Source organism: Grammomys surdaster, unplaced genomic scaffold (assembly GCF_004785775.1).
Source record: "Grammomys surdaster isolate TR1022 unplaced genomic scaffold, NIH_TR_1.0 363, whole genome shotgun sequence".
Taxonomy (NCBI): domain Eukaryota; kingdom Metazoa; phylum Chordata; class Mammalia; order Rodentia; family Muridae; genus Grammomys; species Grammomys surdaster.
In genome coordinates this window covers 9700960-9716626 of record NW_021604782.1, presented here as the reverse complement: position 1 = coordinate 9716626, position 15667 = coordinate 9700960, and the positions used below count along the sequence as shown (strand labels likewise).

Below are 15667 nucleotides of genomic sequence, written 5' to 3'. Positions count from 1 at the left end.
GAGAGAGAGAGAGAGAGAGAGAGAGAGAGAGAGAGAGAGAGGGAGAGGGAGAGAGAGGGAGGGAAAGAGAGAAAGAGAGAGGGAGAAAGAGAGAGCCATAGTCCAAGCGAAAATCTGAGTGAGCCAGGCACCATAGTTCTACACGGGGTTGAGCAGGAGGACTGCCACAGGCTTGACACTAACCTAGGTTGGATACTGAGTTCTGGGCTAGCTTGAGAATAAGGTAATATCTTATACTGGGAAAAGAAACTTGAGCAGGGTGGTGTACTCCTGTTGTCCCAACTACTCAATGGGCTAATGCTGGCTGCAAGTTCAAAGCTCACCTAGACTACAAAATGAGCTCAAAGTCAGCCTGGATAACTTAGTAAAACTCTGTCTCAGAACAAAAGTAAACAGAGTAGGGTCCAGCTCCGTACAGAGCATATGAAGTACAAGTTTGAGTCCTTCGGATTAATCCTCAGTACCACATAGGAGACAGACAGAGACAGGGGGAGTGACAGAGAGACAGAGACAGAGGCCGGTGAGACGGCTCAGGTAATAAAAGAGCCAGCTGAAGAAGCTCCACAGGCCAAGTTCAGTCTCCAGGATCCATGTGAGAAACTGGATGCAGTGGTGCACATCTGCAATGCCAGCATTCCTACAACTGAGATGGGAGGCAGAGGCAGGAGACTCGCCACACTCACAAACCAACACCCAGGACTACACAGAGCAGCAGAAAGAAGAGGAACCATACAGCAACAAGGTGGAAAGCAAGAGCCAACTCCTGAAAGTTGTGCTCTGACTCCAAATGTATGTTATCACACACGCACACACACACACACATGCACTCATGCACACACATATCCACACACATACATTAATAGTATTTTTTTAAAGAAAGGAGGACAGGAGGAAAAAAAAGGTAATAATCTACCCAACTTTAACTAAGAAGCTGGCAGCGCAGAGCACAGTCTGAGAGTGTAAGCCATTCCCCTCTATCTGACACACACTCTCGGTGAGTGGATTCAGTATGAAGTGCTGAGGAGCCCGTAACTGCAGAGCCAAGGCACCTGTGTGGGTCTAATTCGGGAAAAGCGAGAACAAGCGGCAGTGACTTACTACCTACGGGAATGAGATGAGTGGGCTGCGACTCTTCCAGTTTGTTCCTTAGCCAGTCGAAATCCTGGTATCGTCGACGAACAGAATATTCTGGCAAGTCAAACTCCACCCGTGTACTCTGCAAATGAGGAGAGAGAGGGGGCATAACATGTGAATAGGAGTGCTTTCTGGCTGGGGGAAGGAGACACACACCTTTAGAAATCAATAAGGCGAGGACACACTTCCTTCCACCCATGCACAGCTGAATAGCAGAGCTTACCAGCAGGCTACAAAGTCAAGGAGCTAGAATGGAGCCCAGCATAGTGCTGCACGCCTTTAGTTCCAGCACTCAGGAGGCAGAGGCAGACAGATCTCTGAGTTCCAGGCCAGCCTAGTCTAAAAAGCAATTTCTAGGATAGCCAGGGCTACACAGAGAAACCCTGGCTTAAAACTCCATCCATCCATTCATCAATCAATCCATCCATCTACCCATCCACCCATCCATCCCACCACCCCACCCCCCCCCCCCCCCACATAAGAGCTAGGGGACCTTAAAATTTTTGGTTTATTTTTTTTTTTTTTGGAGGCGGGGGAGGATTGTTTTCAGTTTGGTTTTCTTTTTTTTTTTTTTTTTTTTTGAGGGGGTTGGTTTTTTTTGTTTTCCTGCCCTCAGGAAATGAAACTCAGCTATTCTTCAGAATTCTCTAGAACATTTGATTCATTTCCTCCAGCTTAACTCTGAGAAGGTTGTAGGGTTCCCCCCACCCCCCGAATAATGCAATTTTGAATACTGCTGAACCAACACAAATCTGTGAGGAGGAATGGTGTTTCCCTCTGTTACACATGCTGACAGGCTTGCTGGAAGCAGAGCGAAGAAACAGCCAAGCAGAGACTACAGAGACTGCTCTCCCTCAGCACACAGCCTACACACCTTCAATCCCAGCACTCAGGGCAGTTGGGAAGGAATCTGTAAATTCAAGGATAGGCTGGCTAGCCTACATAGTGAGTTCCAGGACAGGAAGGCTAAACAGTAGGACAAAACCAAAAATAAACATAGAAAAAAAAGAAAAAGAAAGGAAGCAAGGGAGGGAGAGAAGGAAGGAGGGAGGGAGGGCGGGAGGGAGGGAGGGAGGGAGGGAGGGAGGGAGGGAGACATTTTGCTTTATCTACCATATTCTGCCAGAACAGTGACCTTGATAGCATACTACATTTTAGATCTAGATGAGGAAATATCTTGAAAAAAATAACAAAATGCCATTGTGTTGCAGAAAATGTTAATCTACCCTAATCCTGAATTTTTAAAGTTTTCTGAAATACAAGTATGCCACTTTAATAATAAACAACGTTAAATAAAATTAAGTTATACCAAAATATGGTTTTTACTTATTGACTGCTATCACTTCTTGGATACACCATTCATCCCTGGGAGGGCACCAGCAATTGCTGATCTCAAATAGGAGCTAAAGTACAAGACAAAAATGATTTAAGCCACATCTTACAAATTTATTCTTTCAAGCCCAAAGTCTGTTTTAATCTGAGGGATCCAAAAAAATCTTTAAACTCCCTAAGGAAGAGCCATCCACTGACCAAGGCTGTGCAGCTCTGGCTCTGAGGTTAGGATGCCATTCTCCACAAAGCTGTGTAATTGGTCTGCGCAGACCCAGAAGGGGAAACCTGATCCTCAAGGACTGTACACGCTCCCATCCAGTCCCTTGACTCATAAGCACCTACAAAACACAACCTTCCCCACGTCAAAGCAGGCAGAGTGTGAAGACAAGGAAGATACCACAAAGGTACTGCCAAGTTATCAGAAGGCTTTGCAGAGGAAGGGAAACTGGGGATGACGTCAGGTCCAGCATGGCAGGCTTATCACTGATGGACCATGTTGTGCTCGGTGGCCCCAGCAGATCCCTGAACTGCACAGAGCCATCCCGAGCCCCCAACATTAAAAGCATTGAGAGGGACACTTTCAAGACCCCTTCCAACACCCAGAGTCTCCAGAAGACTTGTCATCAGTGAGAAAGGAAAGCAATCTGGTTTCACTGTGAATGGGAAAAGGGCCTCTCCCTCCACGTTCCTCAATGTTCTATGACCAGATCAATCACATTTCTTATGTTCACCAAATCAATTCCTCTCTAGGGCTGGGATTACAAGCGTGCGCCACCACTACCCAGCATATTTGCTTATTTTATAACTTCAAGAAAAACAATGACTTAAAAATATGAAAATGTTCCCTCTAGATAGAAAACAAATTACTATTTAAGCTTATAAACTTCTCCTTTTTCTATGCATATTCATTCTGTTTCTGCAGCATATTAAGACATCCTGAACACCTCTGTGCCCAGAGCTTTACAATCACTTAACACATGCATAATATTCAACTAAGAGGTTATAACACGATTAAACCAAATCCCTATTAAAATTGTTTCTAATTTTTAAACCAATAAACAATGTTACCATGAACATCATTGGACTTCTATCCATTAATCCCACTAATTTCCTAAGGATAAAACGGCTGGATAAAAAAAAATTCACACTTTTTATATTTTATTTTATTTTATTTTATTTTATTTTATTTTATTTTGAGATAGGGTTTCATTGTGTAGTCCTAATTGGCTGGCCTGGAACTTCTCACTTTATAGACCAGCCTGGCCTTGAACTCAAAGATCTACCTGCCTCTTCCTCCCAAATACTTTGATTAAAAATGTGCACCCTGACATTCACCAAGACAGTATCCCTCGGTGTTGGGCTCTGTGTGTTCTAGCTTCTGGGGATCCTCCTGCCTCAACCTCCATCTCACAGTAGGAGCACTGGGATTGCAGATGCACTACCATGTGAGGTCCAGGATTCAAAATTCTGGTCCTTACCATATGAGGCAAACACTTTATCCACCAAGTCATACATAATGTATGGGTGTTCTGCTGTATGTATGTCTGTACATATTATTTGCTTGATACATAAAGAGGGTAGGAAATGGCATCAGACCTCTTGGAACTGGAATTGGAGGTGGTTATAAGTTGCCATATGGTGCAGGAATTGAACCCAGGTCTCTAGAAAAGCAGTCAGTGCTTTTAAGCACTGAACCATCTCTCCAGCCCCATCGATGCTTGTGTTTTAAGGGCTCCGCTAGGGACCACGGGGATGTACTACGGCAGGGGATATCTATCTGACACAGCAGGGTAAGTATAATCATGACACAGAAAGGCTCCTGTTTTGACTCAAAATTGACTTTATTTACTTTTACAACAGATTGTTCTATGCAAGTCATACTGACACATAAAATACAATCAAATGATGTAAATTAAAAATAGTTGAGAAAGATACAGGGAAAATAAGGATGGGGAGCCTAGCAAAGTAGACCCAAGAGAGAGCGAGCCAAATACAGTGCTAGCTTTCTGGAGAGGAGCTGAGAGGACTCAAGTATTCACAGAACATGTCAGCCAACAAACTCCAGGGATGAGTACAGTCAATTTTCCTCTGTGAAACTCAGGGTTTCTGTTCTCTAATCAGTAAACGAGAGAGAGAGAGAGAGAGAGAGAGAGAGAGAGAGAGAGAGAGAGAGAGAGAGAGAACACCAGAATTCTATCATCAGAGAGGACCTCTATCTATCCCGTCCCTCCACACTGTGTCTAGAACCTACAAGTGTCCATCAGAGATCACTACCACTGCAGTCAGATCAGAGACAGTAACCAGAGGTAGAGTGACTGTAAGCTCACCATGCTGGTTCAGCTCTGCTGTTCCTCCTGAGTCATCTCTGAGGATGACTCTTTAGTCATCTCTGGAAACGTTAGCATCAGTCCATAAGCTAATCCACACCCAGCAAGACAGCCTGGACTCCACAGACCACAAAAGGTCCCCTTCTACTAGCCTAGATGGCAGATGGCTCTGGGAAGCCCACTGCCCTACACATGAGTAACTTCTATCCTATAGACAATATTATGAGCACCCAAAGATTTTGAATAGACTTTTTTAAAAAAATAAATTGTACAAAAACAGTCTCCAATGCCAACTGAATCCATGGTAGGTTTAATGAAACTGGCCAAAACACTAAATTAATTTAGCCAACTATTAAGTTTCCACAAACTCTAAAGGTAAGAGACTCTCCTTTGATAACTCCTGTGCCTTTAGCAATACCAGGTAAAGAGCAATACTCTCTATACAGGATCCCAACACCGCCAAGCAACTCCACACCCCCAGCACCATGCAACCTCAACAGTCCCATCACCAGTTATGAAAAAGCTGCAGACACCTCAAAACTTCTAACTCCTGCTTCAAAACCCCCCATTTATTCCTGCCGGATGATCTTGTCACTATGCCCCAGATAAAACCGAAGCTATAAGCAAAGAATCCCTTCACTTCCTGTCACAAGACAAGCTTCCCTTCCTTTTTCCAGAACAGCGGGGAAAGTGTGCTTCTCCTTTCAGAGGCCAAACGACAAGCTCGTCCTCAAGGGACAGCTTCCTCTTCCGGCTCACTCTCTGACCTTCACCCATGTCTACTTTCCTGCCATCTCTGTCCATCTTATTCCTAATTCTCCTTCATCCTCAAAAATAAAAACACATAAGCATATCACAGGCACAGCGACACATAGCTGTAATGCCAGCACTCAGGAGGCAGAGGCAGGAGGAGCAGAAAAGAGTTCTAGACAAGCCTGGGCCACACGGCAAGTTTGAAGTCAGCAAGGCTCCGTCTAACACACTTACACACACTCATACATACATATACACACACATACCACACGTACACACGTGCACACACCTCTCTCATTCAAGTGCTCTCTTGCAGTTACTGCTGTTTCCTGATGCTCTGTTCTTGCTTCGCCGGCAAGCTAGCCGCTCACATCTTTCCCCCTTCCTCTCACTCACATTGATCAATTGCAAACCGCACCAGGGAATCTCCTCAAACCACATACACTCTAGACAACTGAGGCATCTGATGGGAAACTGGCCAGAGCAAAGACACAGACACAACCCTGGCTGTGCCCCCGGGTGACAGTGACGACTGGCCATCACATCAGTGCAGCACAGTTATTAAGAGAATGGTCTCTGGACTCAAACTCCAGCCATACCGCACAGTAGCCACATGTCACTGAGTAATCATGCCCATGTCACTGTGTCTAAGTTCTGTTTTAAAACTAAGAATAATTGCAATATTCACAATAGCAACTGCACAAAACAAACAATGGAATAGCCGCCGAGAGAACAGGACTTCAGTCTCAGAGATGACAGCAGAGTGTGCTGCCTGGAACTTGCTAGCACAGAACAGTATCTGCAATGCAGTAATGAGCTGGCTACATGCAAATGCTCATTTTCATGACAGAACAGAGAAAATAGCGTACCAAGTCACCACAGTTACTTCTGCTGTGAGTTTATGGGCATGTTTTCATTTTATTTTAGCTTACTTTCATTTTCTGTCTTCTACAACTGATTAAGTACATAAATATTGAAATTCCCATCATAAAATGGATAGACACACGGTTTAACTGTCCAATAATTAATTAGCTGTTACTGTGCTGTGACTTTTTAAGGAGCTGCCGGCCCTGAGAAGGGGCTGTGCTCGCCTCCCGGTCACAGAGGAAGACAAGAACCACAGAGACTTGATGGAGCACTCCATAGCCAAAGGCCTTCAGCTAATTTCAGATCAGGCAACACAGCTCCACACTACGTCATCAGGAATCTGAATTAGAGGGGCCAGAGAGGTAGCTCAGGGGTCAGGATTACTGGATGCTCCTCAGAAGACCCACGTTTGAGCCCCAGCACCCAGTAGCAGCTCATGATCATCTGCAACTCCAGTACCAGGGGATTCAACATCAGCGTTCTGCCTCCAAAGGGCACCAGGCACACAGATGGTACCTAGACATACATGCAGGCAAAACATTCATGCATATAACATAAAAACGTAAACATTAAAAGAGTCTGAACCAGAGCTGGACATAGTAGCACACACCTTTAACCCCAGCATTTAGGAGTCAGAGTTGAGCAGATCTCTGTAAGTTCTAGACCAGGCAGGGTTATATAGTGAGACCCTGACTCTCATCCCCCCCTCCCCTCCCCCTCTCCCTCCTCCTCCCCACCATCATCACCGCCATCATCACCATTGTCACCATCATCATCACCACCACCATCATCACCATCACCACCATCACCACCATCATCACCATCATTACCATCATCGTTGTTTGGTTTCAGGGCCAGAGCAAGCTGATGAGGTACATATTTTCCATACCAAAGCAGACCTGGACTCCAGGTTCTCCCAGCATCCCTTAGTCCCTACCTGGCATACCCTGTCCTCAACCTTGAACTCTCTAGCCCAGTGGTTGGCCTGCCCTTCTCCCAGAGGCTCTTTGCTGTATAACTCAGACATTGGGGGTTTTCTTCCTCTTCTCCCTCCACATCCCTTTTCCTTCTTTGTGAGCAAGCACACTTTCTTTCTCTTCCCCTTCTCCTCACTCTCCTTCCCTATGCCGGCTTCCCTGGCCTCCTTCCTTGGGGCCATCAAACTCGCCCTCCCGAGTGCAGCTCCCCAGTAAACCTGCATTTAGACATATTTTAATCTGGCTTGAATTGGCTCATTTTACTGGTGGAGAAATAACTTATCAATCACCACCACCACCACCACCACCACCACCACCACCACCACTACCCTCATCATTTAGAGGATCTGGAATCAGAGCCTTGAAACTGTAGCACCTCCTGTTCTGCACCAACTCTGTCTGAAGACGTCAGCAGAATGCAAGTCCCCGTGTAGGATCTTGTGGCCCCATCTTCCCCTTCTCATTCCCAGATATCACTATCTATCATGATAATACCCCAGTGGAAAACCAGAAATATAACTTGGGGATGGCAGTTCCTCAGGTACAAGGAATCAAATAACCCCAGGAGAAAGGACAAAAGTAAGAATGAATCGAGGAAGAGTAGGCTAGGACGGAGAGAGAAGAGGGGAGACCAGGGAGTGACAGCAGGTGCTATCAGATAGCCAGTGAGCCAGGTAAGCCCTGCAGGGATCTCTTTAATGTGTAAGGCAAGGAGTATGGACTGCAGGGGGCAGGAATCAAGCAGTGTAGAGAACCTTCAGGTGGGTAAGGGCTGCTGTACCAGCAAGGCAGTCACCCTGCCACCAGGCTGCTTACCAATCAAGAAAAGCAGGTCTTGTGTCTTACTGACTACAGGGTAAAAAGTAAGCTCACCCCAAGGGGAGGGAAACAGATGCTAAGAATTCCTGGAGCTCTGCACATCACCCCAGGCCCTGACTCATACACATGTGAGTGATACACACGGAAGGACAGTGTGAGCCAGGTGGGAAAAGATGGGGTGGGGTGACTTTAAAAAGCTAAGAATGGTTTAAATGTCCACAGGGGAAAAAAACGACTTTTGTCTAATGGTTGCATAATTAGGCAGAGGCCCAGAGAGCGAGCTAAGTGGAGTGATGTGGACACAGAAGGGCTCAGCAGCACTGCCCAGCGGGAGGAGGGGCAAGAGCGCAGCGTGCGCAATGAAACCCACGCCGTGGGCTCTCTAAGTGCCTGTGCCTGAAGGAACGGAGAAGCGGGGCACCAGAGCTGCAGCGGGGCTGCCTTTGGTGAGAAGACCGTGCAGCCGACGAGAACAGGGAAGGCAGGCTTGCCGCTCTGTATTTGATCTTTGATTGTTTGTGTTTTATAAACACCTATTTCACTATCTGTGTGATTTTAAAATACAGTATTTCCATCCAGTAAAAGATGAAGAAATATGTGAACATATTTCATTCTGTTTATCTTTCCAAAGAATTTAAACAGGTATCGAACCTACCAAATTTTTACAATTAAAAGAAATGCTTGCTGGGTATAGAGGCATACATTGTCATCCCAGAGGCTGAGTGCCATCCCAGAGGGTCAAGAGTTCAAGGTCAGCCTGGGCTACACAGCAAGGCCTTGCTCCAGTCCCCCAAAAATCATTAATAAATTATTTTCTTAATTGAAGTTCCCAAGATAATGGGGGTGGGGGGGAGGGGCTGAGGACTGAGCAGGAAGAGGAGAGCTTCAGTTTACCTGCGATACTAACACCATCCACAGAGGTTCATGAAACGTCTGTCATTCTTTCTGAAGCATGTGGTTTGTGGGAGAGGAAAAACAGAAAAAGAATGCTTTCCTGACTAAAGCACTTCATACGTGTGTGTGTGTGTGTGTGTGTGTGTGTGTGTGCGCGCGCGTGCGCACATGCTCGTGCGTGCATCCCTACCGCTTAGTCCCTTTTAACCCTACCGAGTCCTCCCCACCCCACCAAACCGCACCAGGTCCCCAACCCACTTTCCTGTCTTTTGTAAAGAACTTTTAAATTATAAAATACAAAGTGATGGTAGATCAGTATTTTCCTGTTAAGGAGCAACTTTGCTCCCCAGCAGATGTTTGGCAGTGTCTGAATACATCTGATCGTCACAAATGGGGGTTGCAGATAGTTGGAAGGAACTACAAGCATTTAGTGAACAGAGTCCAGGGGCGTCACCGCACATCCTACAGAAAGTGCTCTCTTCCCAAAACATCCACAGTCAGTCAAGAACCCTGCTCTAACTCTAAAATTTTAGTAGTTTTTTAGTAGTTTTAAATATGAAAAAAGACTTCATAGTGAAAACCAACAACACAGCCTAAAGACGTAGTTCGTTGGTGGGGTGCTTACCTGCCCAGCAGGTACAAGGCCCTGGGTTCTATCCCCACCATTCCACCAAAGATTCAGAATTAATGGTATTCTTCAAGTAAATTATATAAAGGATGTGAACTTTGTGGTCTTGAAAAATTCATGTTAGAAACATACTTACCAATTTTGTAGCCCCATACAAGTTACTCAGTTTCCTCACCTATAAAATTCTAACTAATGCAAGCCTTTTAGGATTGCTGTGAAAACTGACCAGTTTAATCCCAGTGCTTTGTCCTCCATATGTCTGGAATAAGGAAGGCATGGCACACTGGCACCAGGCTTAGGTTCAGGCCCTTTCTGTCTTTAACTACATTTAGGCCAAATTACAATCAGGGTCCCACTACAGAGATTTAAGTGGGTATAAGGTCATGCATATTGTGAAATGGGCACATTAAGCAAAACTGCCATATGTCACAGAGGTATTATGGGAATTAAATGTTTTATTTAAACTACTTCAGCTACAGCGTCTCCTCATTTTAAGATTAAAAACTTGTAAGTATATCATCCTTTTCATTTTTAATATAACCATTCTCCCCATAACTATATTAAAAGTAACCAGAGAGGATGAACCAAAGGCAGAGGGAGAGTCTCAGTCCACGAAGAGCACTGTTCCAGATTCTGGGAGGATCTCAGTTCACGCAAGGCATTGTTCTAGGTTGCCTGCTACTGCTGTGATAAAACACCAGGACCAAACTTGGGAAGGAGAGGGTCTATTTGGCATACACATCCCAGTCAAAGTTCACCACTGAGAGAGGTCAAGGTAGGAGCTTAGAGGCAGGAATTGATGCAGAGACCATGGAGGAAGGCTGCTTACTGGCTTGCTTCTCCAGGCTCATGTTTGTTGCCTTTCTTATACCTCGTAGGACCACCTGCCTAGGGGTGGCACCACCTACACTGGGCTGGGCCTTCTTATGCCAATCATTAATTAAGAAAATGCTCCACACACTTGCCCACAGGCCAATCTTAAGGAGGCATCTCCTTAACTGAGGACCCCTCCTTCAGATGACCCTAGCCTGTGCCAACTCACCAAACACAAAAGCACAAGTGTGAACCTCGACACTCTGAGAGAGAGACCTACTTTGGTGGTGACCCTGTACGTGATGTAGGTCTCCATTGTGCAGACGTGCTTCTTGGGGTCATCAACTGTGACAAAGAGATCTCTGGTTTCGCCGTCAATGTCATCATCAAGCTGAAGTCTGTTCAGAAGGGAAGATGAGGAAGCTGGACTTGAAGTGCCTGCTGGAGTCCCACCATTGGGCAAGATGAGATCCTGAAAGAAGAGAAGAACATCCTTACAGATCACAGGGATGGAGAACCTCACTACCGCAGCTGCTGCAGCCATGCTGAGAAACACCTCAACTACAACTTTAAAAGCACCAGTGCTTCTGTTCACTCCACCTGTCTCGAACAAACAGGTCAGAGGAGGGCCTCAAGCAGGAGCTAGAGCAGAGGCCATGGAGGGATGCTGCTTACTGGCTTGCTCTCCATGGCTTGCTCAGCCTGCTTTCTGATAACACCCAAGGATCACCTGCACAGGGATGGCACCTCTTACAGTGTGGCCTTCGCACAACAATCATTGATCAATACCGTGCCCCAGACCCGCCTACAAGCAATCTGATGGAGGTATCTTCTCACTCGAGGTTCATCTTCCCAGATGACTCTAGCTTATATCAAGTTGTCAAAACCTTGATAACCAGCACCCTAGCCCATCCTACAATCTGTCCTCTTTTGTATTTAATTTAAAATTCCAGATTTAAAAAAAGATCAAAGAGCTTGTCAGACAGAAATGTCAGGGAGGGAGGAAAGGAAGACAGGCAGGCAGGCAGAAAAAACAAAAGGAAGGAAGGAAGGAAGGAAGGAGGGAGGGAGGGAGGGAGGGAGGGAGGGAGGGACAACAGACTTACAAAGCAGCTTTCATTCTCTTTCCACCTTAGGATGACCGTCTAAAGCTACCTGAATAAATGACATGTTAAGAATTTATTACAAATATAACATTTTAAAAAGGCTATGGTGGTTAGAATGAAAATGGCTCCCATAGGCTCACAGGGAGTGGCACTAGTAGGAGGTGTGGCCTGTCAGAGCAAGTGTGTCACTGTGGAGGCAGGGCTTTTGAGGTCTTAAATGTTCAAGCTACTCCCAGTGTGAAACTCATCCAGTCCCCTCCTGGATGCTTTCAGATCAGTGTAGAACAACTCTCAGCTCCTTCTCCAGCACCACATCTGCCTGGACACTACCATGCTCCCATCACGATGGTAATGCACTAACCCTCTGAACCTGTAAGCCAGCCCCAAATTAAATGTTTTCCTTTATAAGAGTTGCCTTGGTCATGGCGTCTGTTCACAGCAATAGAACCCTAAGACAGCTTCTGTTTCAGCTATTCTTCCAACCATGGAGCAGCATGAGGAACCATCAGCTGGGGCTCCGTGCCCTCGGCAGCTGCTCTGGTGTGGATATGAAGGCAGAGCCTTGCTACAACAGCTGTTGCTGACCTGAAGGTCTGGCAGGGGACATCATCTCTGAAAATCTGAGATAGTCAGAGTGGCACTGCCCTTTCAGTAAAGTTTTAAACACAGACTACAGGCAAGCCACCTTATTACGTTCCGCAAGGGCCTGCCTTTATCAACACTAGAGCACTGGCCTTACAATAGCTTAGTCAGCGGCTAACCACTGCACAAAAGAACAAAAGAAATAAAAATCCTTGGCCAAGCAAGGCACTTCCAGAAGCCACCATGTTGTCACATACTGTCTCTGAAATCCACCCCATCTAAGACAGATGTCTTCAAATATGTGAGATGTTCTCTCTCCTTAAGTCTAGCCCCGACCCACTCCGCTCCATATTTGAAAGGCACATGCACTGAAGCAACTATCAATATTAATCACTGATCTAGGAGCTTAGTGGTTAAGAGCACTGCTGCTCTTGCAGAGGGCAGGGCTTCATCCCCAGACCCACCTGATGGCTCGTAGCTGTCTATAATTCTAGTTCTAAAGGATCTAAAGTTCTGTTACTGCATCTGCAGGCACCATGCACACATGTAGTGCACACACATATCTGCAAGCAAACAAAATATTCACACATAAAAATATTTTTAAGTCTTTTATACACCTGACTTATCAAATGTATATAAGCTATCCAACAATGGCTTCTCCCTGTGTGTGCCTGAGTACAAATGCGTGTACTGTGCTGGTTAAACTATCTATCTGCCATCTCTTTCCCTGGTCTACAGAGAGCCTATGCTAACTTTCCTAGGCTTGCCCTGGGGAACCTCAGCCAGTAACCTTCAGTCCCTCGTTCCAGGGTGTCCCCTGCAGTAGGTGAGTACATATGAAAGACTGAGGAACCTCCAGTGCCCAAAGTCTCTGCAACAGTGAGGCTACCACTCTGACTGCACACATGACAGCCTTGCAAGATTAGCAAGTCAACCAAGATCTCTCTCCATGAGGACACAGACTGAAGAGAGGACCTAGGCTGCCCTAGTGAGCCCGTGTTCCTCATCATGCAGAATCCCTTTGTGGAATTTTTCCAGTCCCTTTGCTATTCCTCCTCTCCATTCTCTGGTCATAAATCCTTCTAGGTAAACATGAATCCTGTTTTTAAAGCTGGTCATGTAAAGCCAACATTTTTCTTCAGGGTCATTAAGTTTATCACAAAATGATTCTCAAGACACTGCCCCATGAGAAATAAAAGCAACAGAAAAAAAAAAAAAAAACACAAAGAGCTTAGGGGAGATGAGTAAGGGTTGAGTGAGCTGAAGGCCCCATTGTCTCGGCCAGCAGAGGCCTCGGCAGTGGAGTCTGTGTGACCTGGACTCTGTAGTAGGTATTTCACGCTGTTGGCACCACCTATGATCAACATGAATGCAGATACAGTTCTCCACACCACAGCTAGGGAGCTTCAAAACTAAACTAAACTAACTAAAATAAAATAAAATAAAATAGATCCAAGGCTAGAAAGCTGACTCAGCTGTTAGCAGAGGGTGGCACATAGGCAGCTCACAAACCTCTGTGACTCCAGCAGTAAGGGCATCTTCAGACAGCTGCACTCATGTGCACAAACACAGACACAATGCATACATACATAATTAAAAATAAATAAGTAAATACAGCAAGTTCCAGGATAGCCAGGACTACTACACAATGAGATCCTGGCTTTAAAAAAAGTTTTAAAAATATATAAATCAGGGAGCAAATATGGAGACAAAGTGAGGGACAGAAACTGAAGGAGGGGCCGTCTCAAGACCACTCCACCTGAGTATCTATCCCATGTGCAATCACCAAAGGTAGATGCTGATGTGGAAGACAGGAAGTGCATGCTGATAAGAGCCTGATATGGATATCTCCTCAGAGGCCTTCAAGAGTCAGACATATTCAGAGGCAGATGCTCACAACTAGCCATTGAACTGATCATGGGGTTCTCAATGGAGGAGTTAGAGTGAAGACTGAAGGAGCTGAAAGGGTTTGTGGCACCATGAGGAGAGCAACAATACCAACCAACCACAGCTCCCAGGGTCTAAACCACCAGCCTGGGAGCACTTAGGGAGGGATCCAGGGCTTCAGCTGAATATGTAAAAGTGGAGGGCCCTGCTGGGCATAGGTGGAAGAAGAGAACCTTGACCTCATGAAGGCTGGATGCCCCAGGGGGTGGGAATTTTGAGGGTGGGGAGGTGGGAGTGGGGGGGGGGGTAGATAGAGGTTACATCCACAGAGAAGAAGGAGGAGGGGCGAGGGGATTGGGGGTTCCGAGGGGGTGGTGGGGGATGGGGTAAGGGGACAACATAGGAAATGTAAATAAATCATCCAATAAAAAAATATATATATAAATCTAAATATGTCACTTCCTTGATTTAAGTTCTCAAAACCATCTCATTATACAAATCTAAACTCCCTCCTGTAGAGTGGACACTACTGACCCAGCTCCCTCCCTCCCCTCCCCCACACCACTTCTCTCCCCGAGTCCCTCCTGCCCCGAGTCACTGGTTGACCCCGGCTCACAGTGACCTCACCACCTCTGTACTATTCTCTCTGTCTTTGTCTCTCTATCTCCTCCCTCTCTCTCTCTCTCTCTCTCTCTCTCTCTCCCTCTCTCTCTGTGTGTGTGTGTGTGTGTGTGTGTGTCACAGATCCCAATGTGGCTACCCCTTTCTCTTCATACAGGCTGCTGCTCAAAGATATCCACTTAAGAGGTCTTCTCAGTCCAATAAAATATAAAAGTAACCCTTGTATTCTTTCATCATCCTCCAGCTCTTTCTCCAGCTTTGTTTTTCCCACAGGATTATCATTATTTGAACTTTATTGTATATTCATTGATTTGACGTCTGATTCTCTAATCATCTGTGAATCTGTGAATTACATGAAAGCAGAGACTATGCCAGACAGAGGGTACTCAAAAGGTGTTGATGAATGACTTTTAGAACAACAGAAGATACACGATAGACACCTTGGAAGTGAGAATACCTCCAAGGGTAACCTGAGTCACACAGCCCATGATAAAAGCTTGACTCCACTAGCAGAGACACTGTACCTTGGTTCTCTCATTTGCAGCACTGAGGGGGTCAAGAGTGTAGAGGAATTTTAATTCAACAACATGGCTGCTCTGGCAAGGGATCACATCCAAAGTTATGAACTGGCTGGAATGCAGACAGCTACACACCTTTAATTCCTCTGCCTGGAATACACACCCTTGATCCCTCTGGCTGCAATACAAACACACCCTTAGTACACACCTTTAATCCTGAACAATGACAACTAATTGAGGAGCAGACAAAGTGACGAATCAGAGGAAGATTTGACAGAATGAATCAGAGAGAGAATAAGCCAACTCGCACAAGAATAGACAAGAAAGAGATGCTACTTCAAAGTAGTGATGGAGAGAGGGAAGTTCAGTTCAGTTCAGTTCAGTTCAGTTCAGTTCAGTTCAGTTCAGT

The 15667-nt window shown here is 45.7% G+C and overlaps 1 protein-coding gene across 1 annotated transcript in view; it reads right to left on the bottom strand.

The window, feature by feature from the left end:
- Positions 1 to 15667, bottom strand: part of Snx30 (sorting nexin family member 30) — a 97698-nt gene that overhangs the window by 38442 nt on the left and 43589 nt on the right. The window contains exons 2-3 of the mRNA XM_028779942.1: positions 10825 to 11016; positions 1106 to 1216 (exon numbers count right to left, since the gene is read on the bottom strand). Of these exons, the coding sequence (XP_028635775.1) occupies positions 1106 to 1216; positions 10825 to 11016 (303 nt within the window). The remainder of the gene's footprint in view (positions 1 to 1105; positions 1217 to 10824; positions 11017 to 15667) is intronic.